The sequence below is a fragment of the Muntiacus reevesi genome, chromosome 1 (assembly GCF_963930625.1).
Source record: "Muntiacus reevesi chromosome 1, mMunRee1.1, whole genome shotgun sequence".
Classification (NCBI taxonomy): domain Eukaryota; kingdom Metazoa; phylum Chordata; class Mammalia; order Artiodactyla; family Cervidae; genus Muntiacus; species Muntiacus reevesi.
Window position 1 is genome coordinate 238,313,145 of NC_089249.1, and position 21,576 is coordinate 238,334,720.

General features: G+C 43.4%; 1 protein-coding gene across 1 annotated transcript in view; it reads left to right on the top strand.

The window, feature by feature from the left end:
* Window positions 1-21,576, top strand: part of AFAP1L1 (actin filament associated protein 1 like 1) — a 68,669-nt gene that overhangs the window by 36,586 nt on the left and 10,507 nt on the right. The window contains exons 6-15 of the mRNA XM_065935922.1: window positions 1,900-1,998; window positions 2,689-2,900; window positions 4,867-5,046; window positions 6,990-7,082; window positions 8,875-8,956; window positions 9,193-9,342; window positions 10,426-10,637; window positions 12,768-12,913; window positions 13,564-13,636; window positions 14,950-15,061. Of these exons, the coding sequence (XP_065791994.1) occupies window positions 1,900-1,998; window positions 2,689-2,900; window positions 4,867-5,046; window positions 6,990-7,082; window positions 8,875-8,956; window positions 9,193-9,342; window positions 10,426-10,637; window positions 12,768-12,913; window positions 13,564-13,636; window positions 14,950-15,061 (1,359 nt within the window). The remainder of the gene's footprint in view (window positions 1-1,899; window positions 1,999-2,688; window positions 2,901-4,866; window positions 5,047-6,989; window positions 7,083-8,874; window positions 8,957-9,192; window positions 9,343-10,425; window positions 10,638-12,767; window positions 12,914-13,563; window positions 13,637-14,949; window positions 15,062-21,576) is intronic.

The window sequence follows — 21,576 nt, forward strand, 5'->3', positions numbered from 1 at the left end:
AATCTGATTCCTTGGAATTCCATACATTTTCTATTTTTACATATGTTTAGAACCATCCAGTTAAATAGGTTTTTTCCATAGTGCAGATTCCTCAGTTCAGTCCACACCAATGAATCAGAATCTCTGGAGACATAGTTCAGGGATCTAAATTTTTTTTCCTTTTTATTTAATTGGAGGATAATTGTTTTACAGTATTATGTTGATTTCTGCCATATATCAACATGAATCAGCCATAGGGATCTGCATTTTTTAAAAGACCCCAAATGAATGTAAGTTGGTGCAGCCATTAAGGGAAAAATATGGAGGCTCCTCAAAAAACTAAAAATAAGAGTTACTGTATGATCTAGCAACCCCACTCCTGGGCATACACCTGGAGAAAATTCCAACTCAAAAAGATACATGGGGCTTCCCTGGTGGTCTAGAGGTTAAGAATTCACCTGTCAATGAAGAGGACATGGGTTCGAGCCCTGATCCTGGAAGATGCCACATGCCACAGGGCAACTAAGCCTGTGCGCCACAGCTACAGAGCCCATATGCCCTAGAACCTGTGTCCTGCAACAAGAGATGCCACTGCAGTGAGAAGCCTGCCCACTGCAACAAGAGAAAGCCCTAGGGCAACAACGAGAACCCAGCACAGACAAACATAAATAAATCTTTTGAAAAAAGAAAAGATACATGTAACCCTGATGTTCATAGCAGTGTTATTTACAACAGCCAAGACATGGAAGTAACCTAAACATACATCAACAGATGAATGGATAAAGATATTTTACACACACACACACACACACACACACACACACACACACACACACTGGAATGTTACTCAGCCATAAGAAAAAAGAATAAAATAATGCCACTTGCAGCAGCATGCACAGACCTAGAGATTTTCATACCAAGTGAAGTAAATCAGAGAAAGACAAATACCTGAAGATATTACTTATATGTGGAATCTAAAGTATGATACAAATGAACTTATTTACAATACAGATACAGACTCAGACATAGAAAATAAACCTATGGTTACCAAAGGGGAAAGGAGGGGATAAACTAGGAGTTTGGGATTTAATAGATCAAGCTAGTAAATACAAAACAGATAACCAGCAAGATCCTACGTATAGCACAGGGAAATATATTCAGTATCTTATAGTAATAATGGAAAAGAAAAATAAAAGACCCTTGGTAATTGTGATATAAAATACAATTTGGGTTACCTCCATTCCTATACTATACTGACTCCAAAGAATGGGAAAAGTGCAAAAATTCAGCATTAGCAGCTATTGTATGTGTTGTGTATATTCACTATTGTATGTGTTATTATTTCCTCTAGTCCAGTTCCTCCTCTGCAGGTTTGGAAGGAGAGGATGGGGTGGATGCATTAAGAAGTGAGCAGAGAAGCTGAGGTGGAGGAAGACGAGACAAAGGCAGAGCAGAAAGGGGGTCTGGGCCCAGGTGCTGGCACACCACTCCCTGCAGCCCAGTGACTAAAACTGTGACCAAGATACACACCCACACATACCAGTGTTCTGGGGTCAGAGGAGAGAGGCTGACCATGCTCTGCCTGGGAAGGTCAGAGGAAAGATCTTCGAGCTGGGTATTGAAGGCTGAGTAGAAATTTTCTAGCTGTTGCTAAGAGGGCACAAAGAATAGCATGAACATAGGCCTGGAGGTGTGACAGGGCCTAGTAGGGCCATTCCTGGTGACAGGAGCATAGGCGGCAGGTGTGGCGCTAAGGCAGACGAGATACAGAGAGGAGGCCCCACACTCTGGCCAGGCAGTGACTAGAAGCTCCACTCCCTCTTCCCTGAGGAGGACACCATGTCCAAGATCTTCACCAGCCCTGGCACCTGGAGTCTGCCTGCATTTCTCCAAGTACTGCTCTTTCTGCCAACCCCACAGATGGCTGCAGCCCAGCCCACTCGCTTATGGATGGCTACTATGAGGATGCAGACAGCAGCTACCCCGCCACCAGAATGAATGGGGAGCTGAAGAATTCTTGTAAGTACTGGATGGACGTTCAGTCCAGTTCTGTCCTCAGGGAGAGCAAACCTTGACCTGACCTTGGCATGCCCATACCCACTGCCCCCCTCAAATCCCTGGGGTCACCACAGAGGCCTCAAAGTCTTTGTTCTCAGTGACTCTGGGGTTCAGTGGGAAGACTGCTGAGAGGAGTTAGGAGCCCCAGACCAGGCCCTTGCCCTGACTCTCAGTGACTGACGTTAAGCAAGTGATTTACTTTCCCTGAGTCTCCAGATTCCTCTATCAAACAGGGACTTGCTGGGAGCCAAGAAAATGACCTGAGACAATGGATGCAAAGATGATGGGTAAAGACAATAGCTGATGTTTACTGAGCCCTCAGTGAGTGCCAGACACTCAGCTAAACATTCTGCATTCGTTGCTGCTCAAAATAGCCTAGTGAGGTAGGTATTATAATTTATTATGACCATTTCATTGATGAGGAAACTGAAGCTCTGAGAGGTAAGTCACTGAGGTCACAAAGCAAGTGGTAAATAGGAAAAACACAGGGCCCATATGGGAGCTTAGTCATTACCAAGATCACACCTTACACCCAACCCTTCACAGCCCTGGGGCCCCAGAGCAGGGATGTCTGCAAAAGAGTCAGAAGGTCCACCTCCCGCCACCCCGGGTGACAGCACAGGGACAGGTCCTTTCCTATGGCTCCTGCAGACAATGACTCTGACGCCATGAGCAGCTCCTACGAGTCGTACGATGAGGAGGAGGAGGAAGGCAAAGGGCCACAGCCCACACACCAGTGGCCCTCAGAGGAGGCCTCCATGCACCTGGTGAGGGACTGCAGGATATGTGCCTTCCTGCTGCGGAAAAAGCGCTTCGGGCAGTGGGCCAAGCAGTTGACCGTCATCAAGGAGGACCAGCTCCTGGTGAGTGGCCGCAGAGGACAGCCTCTGGGCCTCACGTGGACCTGCATGTGTGTGTGTGTGTGTGTGTGTCTGTGCGTGCAGGCATGTCTGCCTCTGTCCCTCTGGGTTTGCCTTGCGCATAGAGGCTCAAAGGACGGTTCTTCTGAGAACAGAGCTCTCCTACCAGAGCAGAATTTAAAAAAAATACAAAATCTGATAAAGACTTGACCAAGTTTTGTTTTCCCAAACTTGAATTTTTTTTATGACTTTAAAACAATGTTTATCGTTTTTCACTAAGTAAATGTATTTACTTAAAAAGCTAGAAAAAAAATAAAATGAAAAATGATTTTTTTTAAAAAACCTACCTAATCCCATTGACCAAGAGCTAACCACTGTTAAGTTTTGATGCATAAATTTCCACCCTCATTTCCATACATCTGCCTTTACTGAAACTGAGCCCATGCAATACTTGTTATATAACTTGAAACATTTTTTTTAATATGTCATGTCTCATCACTATCATTTCATAAAAGAAATATACCTTTAATTCCAAAGTATAAGGAAGGACATAATTTCTGGGAAAAAAATGACATCTCTTTACCTGTTAAGTCTTACTAAACATATATCCATTGAAACATGACCTTTTCTCACCTTGGAGCAATGAAAAGCTCATCCCAGGTCAGAATCAGGCCGAGAATCATGACATACTTCTTTCTACACATTATGCCTATTTTTTCTTGACTTACTGCGATGGCTGTGACCTACAGTGGAGATTCTCTGGTGGCTCAGTGGTAAAGAATCCACCTGCTAATGCAGGAGATGCTCATTCAAACCCTGGGTCAGGAAGATCCCCTGAAGAAGGAAGTGGCAGCCCACTCCGGTGTTGTTGCTTGGAGAATCCCATGGACAGAGGACCTGGCGGTCTACAGTCCATGGGGTTACAAAGAGTCGGACACAACTTAGTGACTGAACAACAACAACAAAGGACCTCTAGTATGATATAAATAGAAGTGGTGAGAGTAGGCATATTTGTCTCAATCCAGATCTCAAAGGAAAGTTCAGTAATTTACCATTAAGGCTGATGTTTGTTTGTGGAGTTTTTGTGTAGGTATTCAATCCAGATATCAAAGGAAAGTTCAATAATGCACCATTAAGGCTCATGTTTGCTTGTGGGGTTTTTTTTTTTGTAGGAATTCCTTATTATCACATTAAGCAAGTTTCCCTCTAAGAGTTTGCTAAGAGTTTATGTTACAAATGGATACAGAATTTTATCAAATATTTTTTCTGCTCCTATTGAAATATGTGATTTTTCTCCTTTTTTCTGGTACTACAATAAATTACATGGTTAGTTTTTGAATGATAACCCACTCTTGCACTTAGAATAAATTTGGTCTCTGTGCAATATGGTTTTTATATGTATCTGGATTCTATATGCTAATATTTTGTTTATAGTTTTTACAACTACGTTATGAGAGACATTAGCCTATGACTTTCCTTTTTTGTAATGTCATTGTCAGGTTCTGGTATCAAGGTAATGTTAGCCTCATAGTAAGAACTGGGAAGTAAGAATTATTATTGATACACTGTTGACTTCCCAAGGCCAACCCTCCATCTTTATTATAACTCTCTCCCACATTCTCGCCTTGTAGCCCATTAATAGCAGGGAGCTGGCTTCCTCCCAAGACAGCCTGTTTCTTCTCTGGTTCTTTAGACTAGAATGGTCTTCCTGGTATTGTGCTAAAACCTGCCTCTTCCTAAATAAGTAGCTGTGACCCTTGAGACCGCTCAGAAGCCCTTGAGATCTGGAGCTTTCCCAAAGATGCCCCTCCCAGGCTTCTTGTCTCTGTTGTGAATAGTCACAGCCCCGTCTTCATGCAGTGCCCACAGTCGGGATGGGTGGGGAGGTTTCTTTGGGGCAGGTTGAATTTCAGTCTCCTCCCTCCACTCTCCACTCCAGGAGGCCCTAACCCCTTCTCTTCCTGTCCAGTGTTACAAAAGCTCCAAGGACCGGCAGCCGCATCTGAGGCTAGCGCTGGATGTCTGCAATGTCATTTATGTGCCCAAGGATAGCCGGCACAAAAGGCACGAGCTGCGCTTCTCCCAGGGGGCTACTGAAGTCCTGGTGCTGGCACTACAGAGCCGGGAGCAGGCCGAGGAGTGGCTGAAGGTACAGGGGGGCCTGTGCCCTTCACCCACCCTCCTACCCTTCCTCCCTCCTCCCTTCCTTCCTCTCTTCCCCAGACCCAGCCCTCAGTGGGGTGGGCGCCTGTCACTGGAAGAACAGGCCTGGCTCAGAGGGTCAATACCTTCCACATGGCTAGGGTTTTATGTGGAAATGGGCCTCAGATACCTCCAGGAGACAGACCTCAGCCTAGAGACCTATGTTCCTTCTAGCTATTTGAATCCCCTAACATGCCTACTGTGCATTTATCCTACCTGCAATGTACATCTCCAGGAACAGAGAGCTTAAGACCTCCTACAAAAGAAGCTGATTTTATCATTAGACAGGCTAGTCCTTTTTTTTTTTTTAAATAAAGGAGAAATTCTTTATCTTAGGTGAAATATGCATACTTATAAGATCCACCTATGACCCAGTTCCTGCATCTTACACAACAATTAGAGTTACCATGTACTGAGCACTTACTTGGTGCCATGCATTGTGGTAAGAGCTTTATACACATGACTTCATTTACTCTTCACCATGGGACTAATATTGTTCCCATTTTATAGATGAGGAAGCTGAGGCACAAGAGCTTCTGTGACTCACCCAAGGTCAACCACCAGTGGTTTGGACCAGAATTGGAAGTGAATCCAATTCCAAGGAAAATCTAAGGAAATCTAGTCCAAAGGTGACAGGGTGGCACAGTGATGACGACGGAAGACTTCGGTGCTATACGGACCTTAAGTTCAAGTCCCGGTCCTAAGCAGCATTTACTGATATGTGATCTTCTGCAAAGGACTTCATGTTCCTGTGCCTCAGATCCTTCCTCTAAAAGATGGTTCTTATAAGCCTTCTGGAGAGTACCTGACACAGAGCCTGCCAGGCAGTAAGTCTTCAGTAACTGTCAGCAACTACTGTGCAGTGATGGTGAAGCCCTCACCCCCAGGCCCTTACAGCAGATCTCTCCTCCTCTGATCTTCCTGCTGGAACAGAGAAACCAAACCACTCCTTCCCTCCCTCCCATCCTCTCTTCCTTCCTGTGATAACCAGCTCTCCCACTGGGATGTTTACTGTTTCTCATTACTGCCTTTGTCTCAGGAGAGGAAGGAAGAGAGACAACCTGCCTGCTGGGGTGGGGGTGGAGGTGGGGGGAGCGCTCTGTCCTTAAGGGACTGTGGTTGGGTAAGAAAAAGCCCTAAACACGGAGTTAAAGACGCCTGCCCTGGTACCTCAATTAGCGCAAACAGCAGAGCAGGCAGCCATGGCTTCACCTCTCAGAGTCTCATCATTCTCATTTGTAATTTGGGGACCAAAGTACCCCACCTCACAAGGCTGCTGTGGGGATATACAAGGGGATAATCCAGGCAAGCCACCTGACAGATGAGCAGCAGTGGTCTGTTGCTGTTTAATAATCAGGATGCTTGTGCTGCGTGACCTCAGGTGAGTGCCTTGGGGTCTCAGTTCCCACATCTTTGAAATGGAGAGAATAATCCTGGCTATTCTGCAGGTTGTTGTAAAGTTCCAACATGTCACAGAAGTGAGTCCCTCATGCCTGTGGCATGCCAATGCACATAGCCCTTCACAGCCATCATCTCACTGGTCCTCACACTCCCAAGGAGGTAGCAGAGAACTAGTAGCATCCTTGTGTTACAGATGGGGAAATGAAATCCCAGAGCAGGGACATGGATTTTCCAAAGCCATGCAACTAATTAGTAATGGCGCCAGGTCTAGAAGCCAAGCCTCTAGGCTCCCAGCTCCTTATGTTTTCAATTCAAGGGACAGACACAGGAAAAAGCCTGTTCAGATCCTGGCGTGTCCCACACATGGGGCAGGAGGCCAAGTCAACCTGTCCCTCACCCAGTGATCCCAACCGCTCTGACGGACCTCATTCTTGTTCTGTCTCCACAGTGTCTCTGCCTACCTGCTCACAGTATGTGTCCTCTCCACAGGTCATCCGAGAGGTCAGCAAGCCCGTCGGGGGCACTGAGGGGGCAGATGTGCCCAGATCCCCAGTCCTCCTGTGCAAGGTGGACCTGGACAAGGTACCTCTGTCTTCACAGGGTCCCTCTGAGATAGACAGTGGGAACTCAGCACAGGCTCTGTCCCAAGGGACACGCAGGCTGGTGGTAAAGCCAGACATCAACAGCAGGCACTTAATAAACGTCTACTGAATTCATGAATGCCCATGTCCAAGATGCAACACAAGCCAGAGGAGGGAGTGACTATCCTGCCAGAACAGGAAGAGGTCACGTTTGAACCAAGCCATGAACACCAAATTGGAATCAGTCAGTCAGACTAGGAGTGTCCACTGGGACATAAGTGAAGCAGTTGTTTCATTCAATCAGGCCATTGGCAAATACATGCTAAAGCCTATGTTTCACCAGGTGCTGTGGGTGATCATGGGACTCAGCCCCAAATCCTAAGGGAGGGTTAAGACTCCCACATAAGGGTCTCACATGACATAATAATGGCTAGCATTATAGAAAATGTGACTGTGGCCAGCACTGTTCTAAATCCTTTATGTTACCTAACTTAATTTCTATAATTCTTTGATGAACTGCATTTTCAGAAAAGGAAGCCATTGCACAAAGTCTGCCCAAAGTCACACATAATAAGAACAGAGCTAGCTGATTACACCCAGCTAGCCGACCTGTGACTGAGTGTACAGTGGGAGGGTAGCTAAAATGTTTAGGTGGTGTTTCTGGAGAAGAGTGGGAGTGAGAACATGGTATTGGTGGCTCTCTCTCTCCATAGACTCCTGTGATTGAGCTGTCATCATCATTAAATCAACTCCAAAGTGCACAGGGTGTTTCTTTATATTTGCTCTCTTGATGAAAAACTTACCATCTGTACATCATCACAGAACAAATAGGAACCATAACTTCTGTTTCACAATTTACAGAGGTGATTCTTTATACTTGACAGTTCTGTCCCAGTTCTGACAGTTGCCATTTTTCCAACCTTTGGAAACTTGGAGGAGTATACAGACTCTCTCATCTCCCCTGCCTTCTAGCACTGACAGGAGGGTAATTCAAGTGAGAAGCCTTGGAGAGATGAAAGGATTTTCCCACATCTCCACAGCTGAGGAGATTTCTTCCAAAGTCCATCTTGACTATTCTACACCACTCCTTAATAGGAATGAATGAGTGACTGGTCCAAAGTTGGCATAATAAGGAAAAATACTGCTGGTTGACCACGAAGTTGTAACCATGGGGTGGGTGGGTGGGTGGGGTGTGTGTGTGTGTGTGTGGTATCTTTGCCATTCTCTCATCCAAGCTAGAATTGTAATGGACTCGTCTCTCATCACCATTCACATTTACTGATCACCAAGTCCTGTTATGACTATTTTGAAAATGCCAACTCATCTCTTTTTCCCCATCCTCATTGGTGCTATTCACCCTCCTATCAAGTCTCATATTGCCCAGGATGACATTCTTACTGCCCCTTTTGCTTCCAGTCTTGCCCCCTTCTTGTCCATCTCCCATGATGCAGGTGGGGGGGACTTAGAAAACCAACTTCACTAGTGTCCCACTTAAATACCTTCTTACCTCCCCGTCACCTACCAAATATGGTCCAAACTCCCAGGACATTAATTTCAGCCTATTATATTGAATTTCTGACTCCCCAAATAGACTGAATTCCTCATTTCCAAATAAATGAAAGACGCAACCACCCTAAGTGATCGTTGTCCTCCTCATACCAGCATGACAGTTGCTCACAAGTATTTCTTTAGCTAATCCTCGTGTACAGGGGTCAAGGGGGGGGGGGGGGCTGAACCAAGAAAGGGAGACTGAGTGTGCCCTCTGACAAGGGGCTGTCTGTGTTCCTCCCCAGAGGCTGTCCCAGGAGAAGCAGACCTCGGATTCTGACAGCCTAGGCATGGGTGACAGCTGTTCCACTCTTGGCCGTGAACATGGTAGGAGCCTCTGGGGGCTCAGAGGGAGAATGCTAGAGCTGGGAGGGGCCTTGCCATGAGCACACACAGTGCAGATCAGGTCCTGACCATTCTGGAGACCTGGCTGATGTGAGCTGGCCTATCCATACTGGGCCAGGCCCTGTGTGCAGGTTCAAAGGCTGGAGGGAAGGCTAGGGGCAGGTGGATCTAGAACTTGGGGCTCCCTCCCCTCACCTAACCCATCTCCATGTCAACAGGCAAAGGGAAGAAGAGCAGCCTGTCAGAGCTGAAGGGTTCCATGAGCAGGGCTGCAGGCCGCAAGATCACCCGTATCATCAGCTTCTCTAAGAAGAAGGCACTGGCTGATGACCTGCAGACGTCCTCTACCGAGGAGGTTCCGTGCTGTGGTGGGTACCATGCATGCAGAGAATTCAGACCCTGTTGATGAGGGATCCTGGGGCCAAGCCAGAAGACCCTCCAGGCCTAATCTACCTCATTCCTAAGGCAGAGGATAGAATCCTCCTACTAGATGGCTAACCCCCAGTCCATCAATAATTCATGCCCATCCACCACTTCTCCCCGATGAGGCCCTGACACCTAACAGAAGGAAAAGTTAACCAGCTGTCCTATTTCTATGCTCCCTATGACATTAATGCCAATCACTGCCCATCTCTGGACCTCAGCTTCCTCTACTATGACAAGAGGAGAGTATCTTAACTTCCAACTATATAATATACCAAGTGTTTAAGTTATAGTCCGGTCTTACAAGGATATTTCTTGAATAAAAATATTTAAGGACTTTTCATTGTAAATGCATAAAGTGAGAATTAAAAGTAGTTTGAAAGAAAAGAAACACTGTTCATCTAAACGCATTGTTCCATGTATTGGAATCCAATAAAAAATCATGTGTTTTAGGTAAATGGTAATATTCTGATAACTTGGAAAGAACATTATAAAAGCACATGGATATAAAGAAATATTTTCTAAGTGGATGAGGATGCTGTTATGGTAAAAAAAAAAATTAAAATCTAAAACATGAAGAGGGAATTCTAAATTCATCAACCATCAGCCTGCCCCTCACTTGTCTCTAATTCTTCATCTTGGCTACATGTTTTTGTTCCACACGCTACCACCAGGTGTCAGCATCAGCCACTGTTTTCTGTCCGCAATTAGTTTTTGCTATTTGAGGAGGAAAGGCAGAAGGAAGAGTTGCGTCTTTCATTCATTATATACAGTAGTTCTGTCCCTTTCATCAAGGTTGGTATGGTCTGAAGGCTGTGCTGGTAATGTACAAATATGATTATCAATCCCCTCTTCACAGATAACAAACTGAAACCTGAGGTCACAGACCTGGAGTGAGCTGACTCAGGACCCAGAAGGCCTTTCTCTCCAGCTAGAGCACAAGAGTTACCCAGGCCCTCTGTCCCCGCACCCTGACTTGTATCCCCCAGGACTATCAGGAGGTCACATCACTGGTCTCTGCCTCCCAGGTTATCTGAATGTGCTGGTGAACCACGGATGGAAGGAACGCTGGTGCCGCCTGAAGTGCAACACCTTGTATTTCCACAAGGACCGCACAGACCTGCGGACCCACGTGAACGCCATTGCCCTCCGTGGTTGTGAGGTGGCCCCAGGCTTTGGGCCCAGACACCCATTTGCCTTCAGGATCCTACACAACCGGCAGGAAGTCGCCATCTTGGAGGTGAGAAGAGAAGATAGCTTAGGGGTGGGAGCTAAGAGGAGCTCTGGCCTGGAGGCTGGCTTTTGTCCAGGGGTCCTTATTGATATTACCGAGACTAAGGAAGAGGGAAAATAAGCCAACTGCTGCCAAGTAGCCAGTTAAACTATAGAACACTCACTTAAATGTGAATTTCAGATAAACGACAACTAATTCTTTTTACTACAAGTATATCCCATATTTGGGACATACCTATACTAATAAACTATTGTTTATCTGAAATTCAAATTTAAGAGAACCGTTCATTTTTATTTGTTAAATCCGGCAACCCTAGACCCAAGGTTTGTTTACTCTGCCTTATAAATATAGTCCCAAGCCTAAAAGGCATCTAGTCTAACTCTGATCTAATTTTGGAAACCTCTCTAAAATTTACTTCCCACCAGTGACTGTTCATCTCAGATAAACCACTGCTCCTCCCACCAAGCAACTAAACTTTTACAAAGATTTTCTCCATAATGAGTTGAAATCTTAAAACTCTGTGTAGGCAGCGACTACACCTGTTCTGCATATTTTTGTTTTTCCAGAACCCAGCCTGATATCCGGCAATACTGGGCTGGACAGTATTGGGCTCTTAGTAAGGGACAGTAAGGACTCAATTAACATCTGTTGGACAAATGCCTGAATGACAATGTGATTTCATTTCACCCACTCATTTTTCCTAACTACCCACCAGCACCAGGCCTCCTCTCTGGGGTCATACAGAATACACTGAATCTCTCTTTACATGTCAGTCCCTCAGCTATTTAGACATTTAAAATATTAACTGGTAGAAAACTTAAACAACTATCCTCTATATTACAGATAAGGAAACTGTAGCCAGGGCAGTCACAGGCTTCATCCAAAGCTCCACAGAGGATTAATGGCCTCTTGGTATTTTTCCTTCAAGTAAGACCCAGGCTCTAGGCATTATTTTCTTTGCCCAGTACCCACTGCCTCTCTCAGTTATTAAATGTAAGGAAATATTGATTCTGTAAGTCACTTCTACTTTTGATAGCTTGAGATGGGTCTTTTACTTCTCTTCAGAAAGAGCTTTCCCGTTCTCTTCACAAACAGCTTTCTGGCAAAAACTGTGCTTTTTAAATCCAAGTTAGTTTTTGTGTGCTAACTTGATTTTATGATGATGCTCTTTAACATTTCTCTGAGAATATTTATCAAGTGCAGAAAAAATAAGAATAGGAGCATCTTGAATGATGTCATTAGTAATTTAAATATTTTTATTTACATTAACTTACATCCTACACAAATATATTTAAAATTCTGCATCTCATATGTTGTTATTAGATGTCCATCAAACATTTAGAAAAACTGGAAAAAAGATAAACATTACTAAATTTCAAAAAGTAGAATTCTTTTTTGTGTGATTCAGTTATATGTACACATATATTATTTTTGAAATTATTTTCCATTATAGGTTATTACAAGATATTGACTGTAGTTCCGTACAGTAAATCTTCATCGCTTGTTGCATATATATTTTTTTAAAATAGAAATCTAGCATTCTATTCATACTAAGTCAAACAGGTGGAATCAAACTGTCATAAATTTTTTAGTTAGGCAAAAATTTGTAACTTTTCTAATACATTTTTATAATACATATTATTTTATGATAATGTTCTTTAAATAAAAACATGTGTTCAGTTGACCAGCAACTTCTTAGAGATTTTCCTGTATACAATATTATATATAATTGGCATTTATGATACAAGAAAAAAATTGGGGTTATGTGATAAATAGCCTCCTCATTTAATAAAAAGAAAATATTAAAAAAGAATTCAGAGAAAACCTAAGTTTTGTTTTCATATCTAATCGGTCTGGAAGGCTCTGAGGATAATGAGTAAAGCTATATGTTTTAGAGAGGTAGTGGGGGGGCTTCTCTGAGGAGGTAGCCCTCGAGCAGAGACCTGAATAGAGGTCTCTATCCAGAAAACTTAAAACTTGGGTTTCTGGATGAGTGCTCTAGTCTTGCTCCTCTTGGATCCCTAAGTATTGGGTCCAAACAGATACCATACGCATGTTGATTTGGCTGAAGTGAGTGGGTAGCTAGAGGCCCTCAATGTGCCAAAGTGAACTCAGCTTGTGCCTTCTCTTCCTCAGGCAAGCTGCTCAGAGGACATGGGCCGCTGGCTTGGGCTGCTGCTAGTGGAGATGGGCTCCAAAGTCACTCCCGAAGCTTTGCACTATGACTATGTGGACGTGGAGACCCTAACCAGCATCGTCAGTGCAGGGCGCAACTCCTTCCTGTAAGGGCCAGTACCCCACAGCCCTTCAAAGCTGCCCACAACCTTTCCTATCTCAGCGCCTCTCAGAGGTGGAATGGGAGGGAAGGGAGGATGGGTTGAGAAAGACTGCTACCTTGGGAAGTCAGAGTGGGTGCCTTCCTCTTCCACCAGGAGGAGTGAGCTGGTTAAAGAAGGAGGCTCAGGGTTGGGGATGCTGTGGATGGAACGAGCCAGAAAGAAGAAGCTCTTTTCGACCATGGCCTGGGCTCTGCTCTCATGCCATAGAAACTTAGGGTCCCCATACCCCTGAGCCTCTGGGCAGGCACGAGGCTCGTCTGCAGAGTTTGCATTATACGTGCCAGCTTCGAGCTATGGCTCTATCATGACCAACAGCTTGGGTTGGTTGCTTGCCAGCCTGGATCCTCTGTTTTCTCACGTACAGAATGGAGGCGATGAATAACCTGCTTCCTGGATTGTGAGAATCCCATGCATCCCTGCCTATAAGCTCTAAACACATCAGTGGCACAGTGCTGCCTGGCCTGGCTGCTATCACTAACTTTCTGACCTCCCATTAAAAGCTGCTGCCAGAATCAAATGAGTGGACAGGAAAGCACTGTAAGCTGCATAAGTATCATTGTCACATCATCATCATCATCCTTTGTATTTTCTAGATATGCAAGATCCTGCCAGGATCAGTGGCCTGAGCCCCGAGTCTATGATGATGTTCCTTATGAAAAGATGCAGGTATGGTCCCTTGGTACTTTGGGGGACATGGCAAAGGCCACTTATTAGCTCTCCCTCTCTCCCTCCCTCACTATTCCTTTGCCTCAGAGAAATCATTTTTGTTTAACCAGCACCTGGAAGGTGGGGGAGAGGGGACCTTCTTGCCCCAGACTGTAGCTTGGGAGAATCTCTGGAACAGGAGGCTGGGCAGTGTGGAGGAAAGAGCCCCTGACCAGGAAGAAGAGAGGGCTCTGCACGCTACAGAGCACTGCCCCAGTCTGAACAAGCTTGACCTTTCCACCACTACAGCTCTGTGAGCTGACTGATTCAGTAATGTCTCAGAGGGATGATAACTGAGTGGCTGCCCCCACAGGCCTTTACCTGGTGGCATCCACAGTCTGGGCTTCGGCTCCCAGGGCAGTCTCCCTGTCTTGCTCACTAAACCAAGAAGATGCCAGCTTATTAACTTACAGTAAGGCCTCTGTAGCCATCACATGACCCATCCTGCTCCACAATCTGCCCTGTGCCTTCTCCTGCCACGGGAAAGCAAGAGGACCACATTCTGACTAGACATTGTTTGGTGAGTCAGGCCTCACAGCTCATGGACAGAGAGGGAAATCAAGGTGCCAAGGAAAGCAGATGACTGTCTACAGGGCAGGACCCCTGCCCTGGACAGTGCTGGATGACGGTCTGAGCTCTTACCTCTAGGTTTTGCAAGAACTAAATGAAATACTTTATGGGAAAAGCTTAGCACAGTACCTAGACACTGGAAGGTCTTATAATGAGGGTAAATAATACTGCTATTATCAATATCATTATTATATGACTATCATATTCCACTCATGGTTTCCTGAGCTTTGACAAGATGTTGAGTGTTCTCGCTACTCTTTCATGTGAAAATGTATAGCCAGTCTATTAAGTTATGCCACTTCTATCACTGGCTGATCTCAACTTTGACTTTTTTTAACTTAGGACTTTACATTAGCAATTCAGAAAATTTGAAGGATACATCCAAATGATGTACTGACAGAAATATCTATGATAAATCAAATATGGTCACCCAAAGTCTTTTGAGACTTCCTAATTTTTCCTCTCAGCAGAAATTCCAGTTTAGGGTTTTCTTCTGCTGCCCCTTTCAGGAAGGTATGAGGATCAAGTAACATACTGCTAGTGCAAGTAGTTTATAGACCATTGAGGGCTGCACACAACTAAAAGTGTAAGGCCAAGATCTCAGAGGTCAGGCAGTACGCAGCCATCAAGTGCACTCACAAAGCACCTACACTGAGGGCTCTGAGCTCACCCGTACTTTATCTTCTCCTTCCATCTCCCCCCAGGACGAGGAGCCTGAGCGTCCCTCTGGAGCCCAGGTCAAGCGCCATGCCTCCACTTGCAGTGAGAAGTCCCATCGGGTGGACCCACAGGTCAAAGTCAAGCGCCACGCCTCCAGTAAGTTCTGTGTGCAAGGGAGGAGGGGAGGGGACTGTCCGGGACAGGGGCAGGGTGGGGCGGGGGGGATCTCAAAATCAGATCCTTCCAGGGCTCATGTGGTAAGTGAGTAAGGAGAGGTGTAAGAAAATACTCTAAGAAAAATAACAGCACAAGCAGAGTGACAAAGGGCAGTGAGCAGGAGGCCTCAGAGGGAAAAAAACAGGAACGGGCTGGGGGAGACTGAAGGAAACTGCAGTGCTCAGGCCCCAGCTCTGTGTTCTTCCCTGGTGGTTCAGATGGTAAAGCGTCTGCCCCCCAGCTCTAGGGGCAGCCAATATTCAGCTCCAGCCAAGGCCCCCAGGCAGCAGTGCCAGCTGTGCTCAGGTTTGCCAATTATTCAAAACAAACCAGAAATCTACTTATTTTTTAATGTCAGCAATTATTTAAAAATTTTAACACTACATAAAGCCACATATATAGAGAGAGTTCACCTCTGTCCTAGCACTTCATAAAAGTTTGTTGAACTGCCTGATTGCCACACTGCAAAGTAATGACTGTGTCAGAAAACTCTATGGTAAAAGGTCTCTTTGATTCTCAACATAAATCTCTACTCCTATATGATTTATCTTTATGAGCAAGCCAGCTTTCTGTAGGACAGCATGTCCTAAGACTCTCATGTTGCTTTTACTTGCTTCCCCCTGTACTGGAACACAGTCAAGTTCTAGTCTTTGCTTTTTGAAGATTTATTTTTTTTTAATACTTTTCTTTATGATAACTCTGCATCGTTGTTATTGTTTACTTGCTCAGTTGTGTCTGACTCTTTGAGACCCCGGGACTGTAGCCCACTAGGCTCCTCTGTCCATGGGATTCTCCAGGCAAAAATACTGGAGTGGGTTACCATTTCCTCCTCCAGGGGATCTTTCCCACCCAGGGATCAAACCCATGTCTCTTGCATTGGCAGGTGGGTTCTTTACCACTGAGCCACCAGGAAAGCCCACTTCATTAGCACAGATCATCTCTTCTAGAGTCAAGAGATTTGTATTCCATTCCTTACTTGGTCACTAAACTACTATGTAACTTTGGAAAAGTCCCCTCCCCTCTCCAGAGTTTCCTCTCTGAACAATTAAAGGGTTGTTGTAACATTCCTTATGCTCTATGCTTGTGGACACTAGAAATGCACAGCCTTATGGAATACCCATTTCAGAATGGGAAATTGAATTGAAATAAGCATGTAGGATTGAAGAAATCACAAAATGTAATAACAACAACAACAAAAAAACCTAGAACAAAGACTAAAAAAAAATTCTTCAAATCAAATCTTATACTGAAGCTCAGTTTATAAGAAAGAGAAAAAGCAAAGTTGCTTTGCCTGGAGTCCAGAGACCTGCTTGGCCTCCCCCTTTGCTCCACACAGTAGCCTGTTACCCATCATTGTGAGATCATACAGCTCCTCAAAGACTGTTGGAAACCATGGATCTAGTCCAACAATGTTTTTCAGATGAAGAAACAAGAACATAAGAGAAGGGTTTTACCCAAGATCGTGTATTAATTACCCACTGCTACATAATAAATTACCCAAAATTTCACAGCTTAAAACATAAATGTGTGTTATATCAGTGTTTCTGTGGGTCAGGAATCCCGAAACAGCTTAGTTAGGTAGCTCTGGCTTAGGGTCTCTCGTGAGGGCACAGTCAAGAAGTCAGCTGGTCATCTAAAATCATCTGATAGCTTGACATGCTAGAGAGTCTGCTCCCAAGATGGTTCATGTGTATGCCTGGCAAGTTTGTGCTGGCTTTTGGAAGGAGGCCTCAGTTCCTTGCCATGGGGACCTCACCGTTGGGCTGCTTGTCCTCATGACAAGATAGCTGGCTTCCCCCACAGCACGTGACCCAGGAAGGAGGGACAGAGTAGCAGCTGCATTGTTTTTGTGAACTGGCTTTTGTGATCATGTCTGCCACATCCTGATGGTTGCACAGGTCAGTCCTATCTAGAGTGGAAGGGGACTGCAAAAGGACAAGAACACAAAAGTCATGGGAACTGAGGGGACTGCTGAGGAAATGGTAGCATCAGAAGCTCCATAGACCTGCTTCCCAGAAACAACCATAACCAGTGAGGGCTGCTAAGTCAGTCATCTAAAGTCTCCAGAAACTGTCCTAAGGGCATATGGCAAGTGAAGATTTATTCTAGCTAATTTACTAAATCTCAGTTAAAACACTGAGACTTTGAGACATCTGAGCCACAGCCCACTCCTTTACCCCTTTCCCAGCTCACTGAGGCACAATCTCCACTCTAGGCAGCTGTGGACAAGAAAACAGGGCTCTCTTTTCTCTCACTCCCAGTCAAGAGCAGCAGTATCTCCCCAATAAGATCAAGTTACCAGCATTTCTTATCACTATCAATTATGTACTACAGACATTAAATCACAGGTGAGTGCAGCCCACAAGTAGGGTGCGCCCAGACTCCACTCAGAGGGCAAATGCTCTACTCAAGGTTGGGCAAACCAAGGATACGGGGGCCCTACTGCCCTCACCCCAGATCACTCATAAGGCAGGGGTTCCACACTAGGAGAGGCAAGTTTAGAAGATCAGAGATAACAGCCCCCACCCAGCATCCAGCTCACAAAACAGAGATGTCACTCCAAGAGAAGCAGGCCATTGTTCAGAACAGTGACTCTGAGATTTTTGCCCAAGGTAAAAAGAAAGGTAAGTCATAAAAAAACATTGAACTCCAGGGACTTGCTTGGTGGCTCAATGGTTAAGAATCTGCCTGACATTGCAAGGGAAATGGGTTCAATCCCTGGTCTGGATCTAGGCCCACGTGCCACAACTACTGAACCTGTGCTCTAGAGCCCAAGTGCCACAACTACTGAAGCCCATACACCCCAGAGCCTGCGCACCACAACGAGAAGCCACCGCAATGAGAAGCTCATGCACCACTCGCCACAACTAGAGGAAGCCCACACACAGCAACAAAGACCCTACACAGCCACAAAGAAATTAATTTAAAAAAAACAAACAAACACTGAACTCCAAAGCGCTCTTTCAAAAGAATTGACTTTAGTGGGAATAGAATGTGGAGCAAATGATGATACAAAGCATTATCAAAAACAACAGAACAGTCAGCTGACAATTAGTGGAACCTAACAGCTGGATATGATGATACCAAGAGTCAGGCAGTGTAACAGAGAGACCAGAAAGAAAGTCCTGCTAAGATCACTGTCCTCCAAGGTGACCATATATGCCTAAGGCTGCACCCTCTGTGGATCAACATCAGAGGCCACCATCACCCTGATACCAAGACCAGAAAAAGATACCACAAAAAAGAAACCTATAGGCCAGTATCACTGGCGAACATAGACACAAAAATTCTCAACAAGATACTAGCAAACCAAACCCAATAATACATTCAATTATCCATAAATCAATACCCACAAATCAATCAGTGTAGTACACCATATTATCAAACTGAAGGATAAAAACTATATGATTATCTCAATAGATGCAGAAAAAGCTTTTGACACAATTCAACACTGATTTATTATAAAAACTCTCCAGAAAGTGAGCATAAATGGAATTTACCTCAAGATAATAAAGGCTATATATGACAAATTCAAGGCTAAAATCATTCTCAATGGTGAAAAACTATAAGCATTCCCTCTAAGATCAGAAACAATGCAAGGATGTCCACTGTCATCACTTTTATTCAACATAGTTGTGAAGTCCTAGCCATGGCAATCAGAGAAGAAAAAGGAATGAAAAGGAATTCAAATTGGAAAAGAAGTCAAATTGTCACTGTTTGCAGATGACATGATACTACACATAGAAAATCCCAAAGATGCTACCAGAAAACTACTAGAGCTTAGCAATGAATTTGGTAAAGTTGCAGGATACAAAAGTAATACACAGAAATCTCTTGCAATCCTTTATACTAACAATGAAAGATCAGAAAGAGAAATTAAGGAAACAATCCCATTTACTATCGCATCAAAAAGAATGAAATACCTAGGAATAAAAAGCTACCTAAGGAGACAAAAGACCATACTCTGAAAACTATAAGACAATGATGAAAAAGTCAAAGATGACATAAACAGATGGAAAGATATACACCATATTCTTGGAAGAATCAATATTATAAAGATGACTATACTGTCCAGGGCAATCTACAGATTCAGTGCAATTCCTATCAAATTACCAAGAGCATGTTTTACATAAATATAACCAAAAAAAATTTAACTCATATGGAAACCCTAAAGACTCTGAATAGCCTAAGCAATCCTGAGAAGAAAAATGGAGCTGGAGGAATCAAGCTCCCTGATTTCAGACTATACTACAAAGCTAGAGCAATCAAAACAGTATGGTACTGGCACAGAAAGAGAAATATAGATCAATGGAACAAGGATAAAAAGCCCAGAAATAAACCCACACACCCATGGTCAATCAGTCTGTAACAAGAGAGGCAGGAATATATAGTGGAGCAAAGAATCTCTTCAATAAGTGCTGCCGGGAAACCTGAAGAGCTACATGTAAAAGAATGAAATTAGAATATTCTCTTATACCATACACAAAAATAAATTCAAAATGAGTCAAAGACCCAAGTGTGAGGCTGGACACTATAAAAAAATTTTCAAAAAAATAAAGAGAAAAAAAATAAATAAAATTTAAAAAAATAAAATTCCTAGAGAAAAACATAGGCAGAACACTCTTCGACATAAATCACAGCAATATCTTTTTGGAATATCTTTTTGGACGATTACATTACCCCCTACAGTAATGAAAAGTTAAAAAAAAATAAACAGGATCTAATTAAACTTAAAAGCTTCTGCACAGCAAAGGAAACTATAAACAAAACAAAAAGACAACCCATAGAATGAATGGGAGAAAATATCTGCAAACAAAGCAACTGACAAGGGATTAATCTCCAAAATATACAAATAGTTCACACAGCATTACATAAAAAAAAAAAAATGCAATCAAAAGATGATAGACGATCTAAATAGTTCTCCAAAGAAGACATACAGGTGGCCAAAAAGCATATAAGAAGATGCTCAACATCATAGTATATGAGAAATGCAAATCAAAACATCATCAAAAAGTCTATAAATAATAAATGCTAGAGAGGGTGTGGAGAAAAAGGAATCCACCTACACTGTTGGTGGGAATGTAAATTAGTATGACCACCATGGAGAACAGTATGGAGGCTCCTTAAAAATCTACAAATAGAACTACCATATGATCCAGCAATCCCACTCCTGGGCATATATCCAGAAAAACACAATTCGAAAAGATATACGGACCCCAATGAATTTTAAAAAGATACATGTTCACTGCAGCACCACTTACAATAGCTAGAGACATGGAAGCAACCTAAATGTCCATCAACAGAGGAATGGATAAAAAAGATGTGGTACATAAATGCAATGGATTATTACTCAGCCATAAAAAAGAACAAAATAATGCCATTTGCAGCAATATGGATGGACCTAGAGATTATCACACTAAGTGAAGTCAGACAGAGAAAGACAAATATATGGTATCACTCATATGTGGAATCTGTTTCTTTAAATGATATAAATGAACTTATTTGCAAACCAGAAAGAGACTTAAGATATCAAAACAAATGTATGGTAACCAAAGGGTAAATATGGGGGGGAAGGATAAATCAGGAGCTTGAGATTAACATACACATACAGCTATAGAGAGGATAGAAAACCAACAAGAACCTGCCTACTGTATAGCACAAGGAACTCTACTCAATACTCTGTGATAACTATATGAGAAAAGAATCTGATAAAAAAATGAATATATGTATATGTATAATTAATCACTTTGCTGTACAACTGAAACACAATATTTTAAATCAACTATATGTCAGTAAAAATTTTTTTAAAAACAGACAAAAAGATTGGATAAATATGTGACATACATATATACAGTGGAATATTGCTCAGCCATTAAGAGTGAAGTCCTGCCACTTCCAACAACACAGATGGCCTTAAACAGTATCATGCTAAGTAAAGTAAGTCAGACAGAGAAAGGCAAATACATATAATTTCACTTATACATGAAATCTGAAAAAAAACAAGCAAACATAACAAACAGAAACAAAGTCATAGATACAGAGAACAATAGGGGGTTGCCAGAGGGGAGGGGGCCGGGGGAGGACAGCAGTGAAGGAGATTAAGAGTACAAATTTCCTGTTATAAATAAATGAGCCATGGGTATGAAATGTACAGTTCAGGGAATATAGTCAACAATTACATGTTAACTTTGTATGGTGACAGCTGGTAACTAGACTTATCATGGTGATCATTTTAAAACGTATAGAAATATCAAATCACTATGCTATATACCAGGAACTAACATATAATACTGTAGGTTCAATACATTAATAGTTCAAAACAAATAAGCTTATAGAAAAAGAGATCAGATTTGTGGCTACCAGTGGCAGGGAGTATGGGGAGGAGAACTGGATGAAGACAGTCAAAAGTATAAACTCCCAGATCTAAGATAAATAAATACTAGAGATGTAATGTC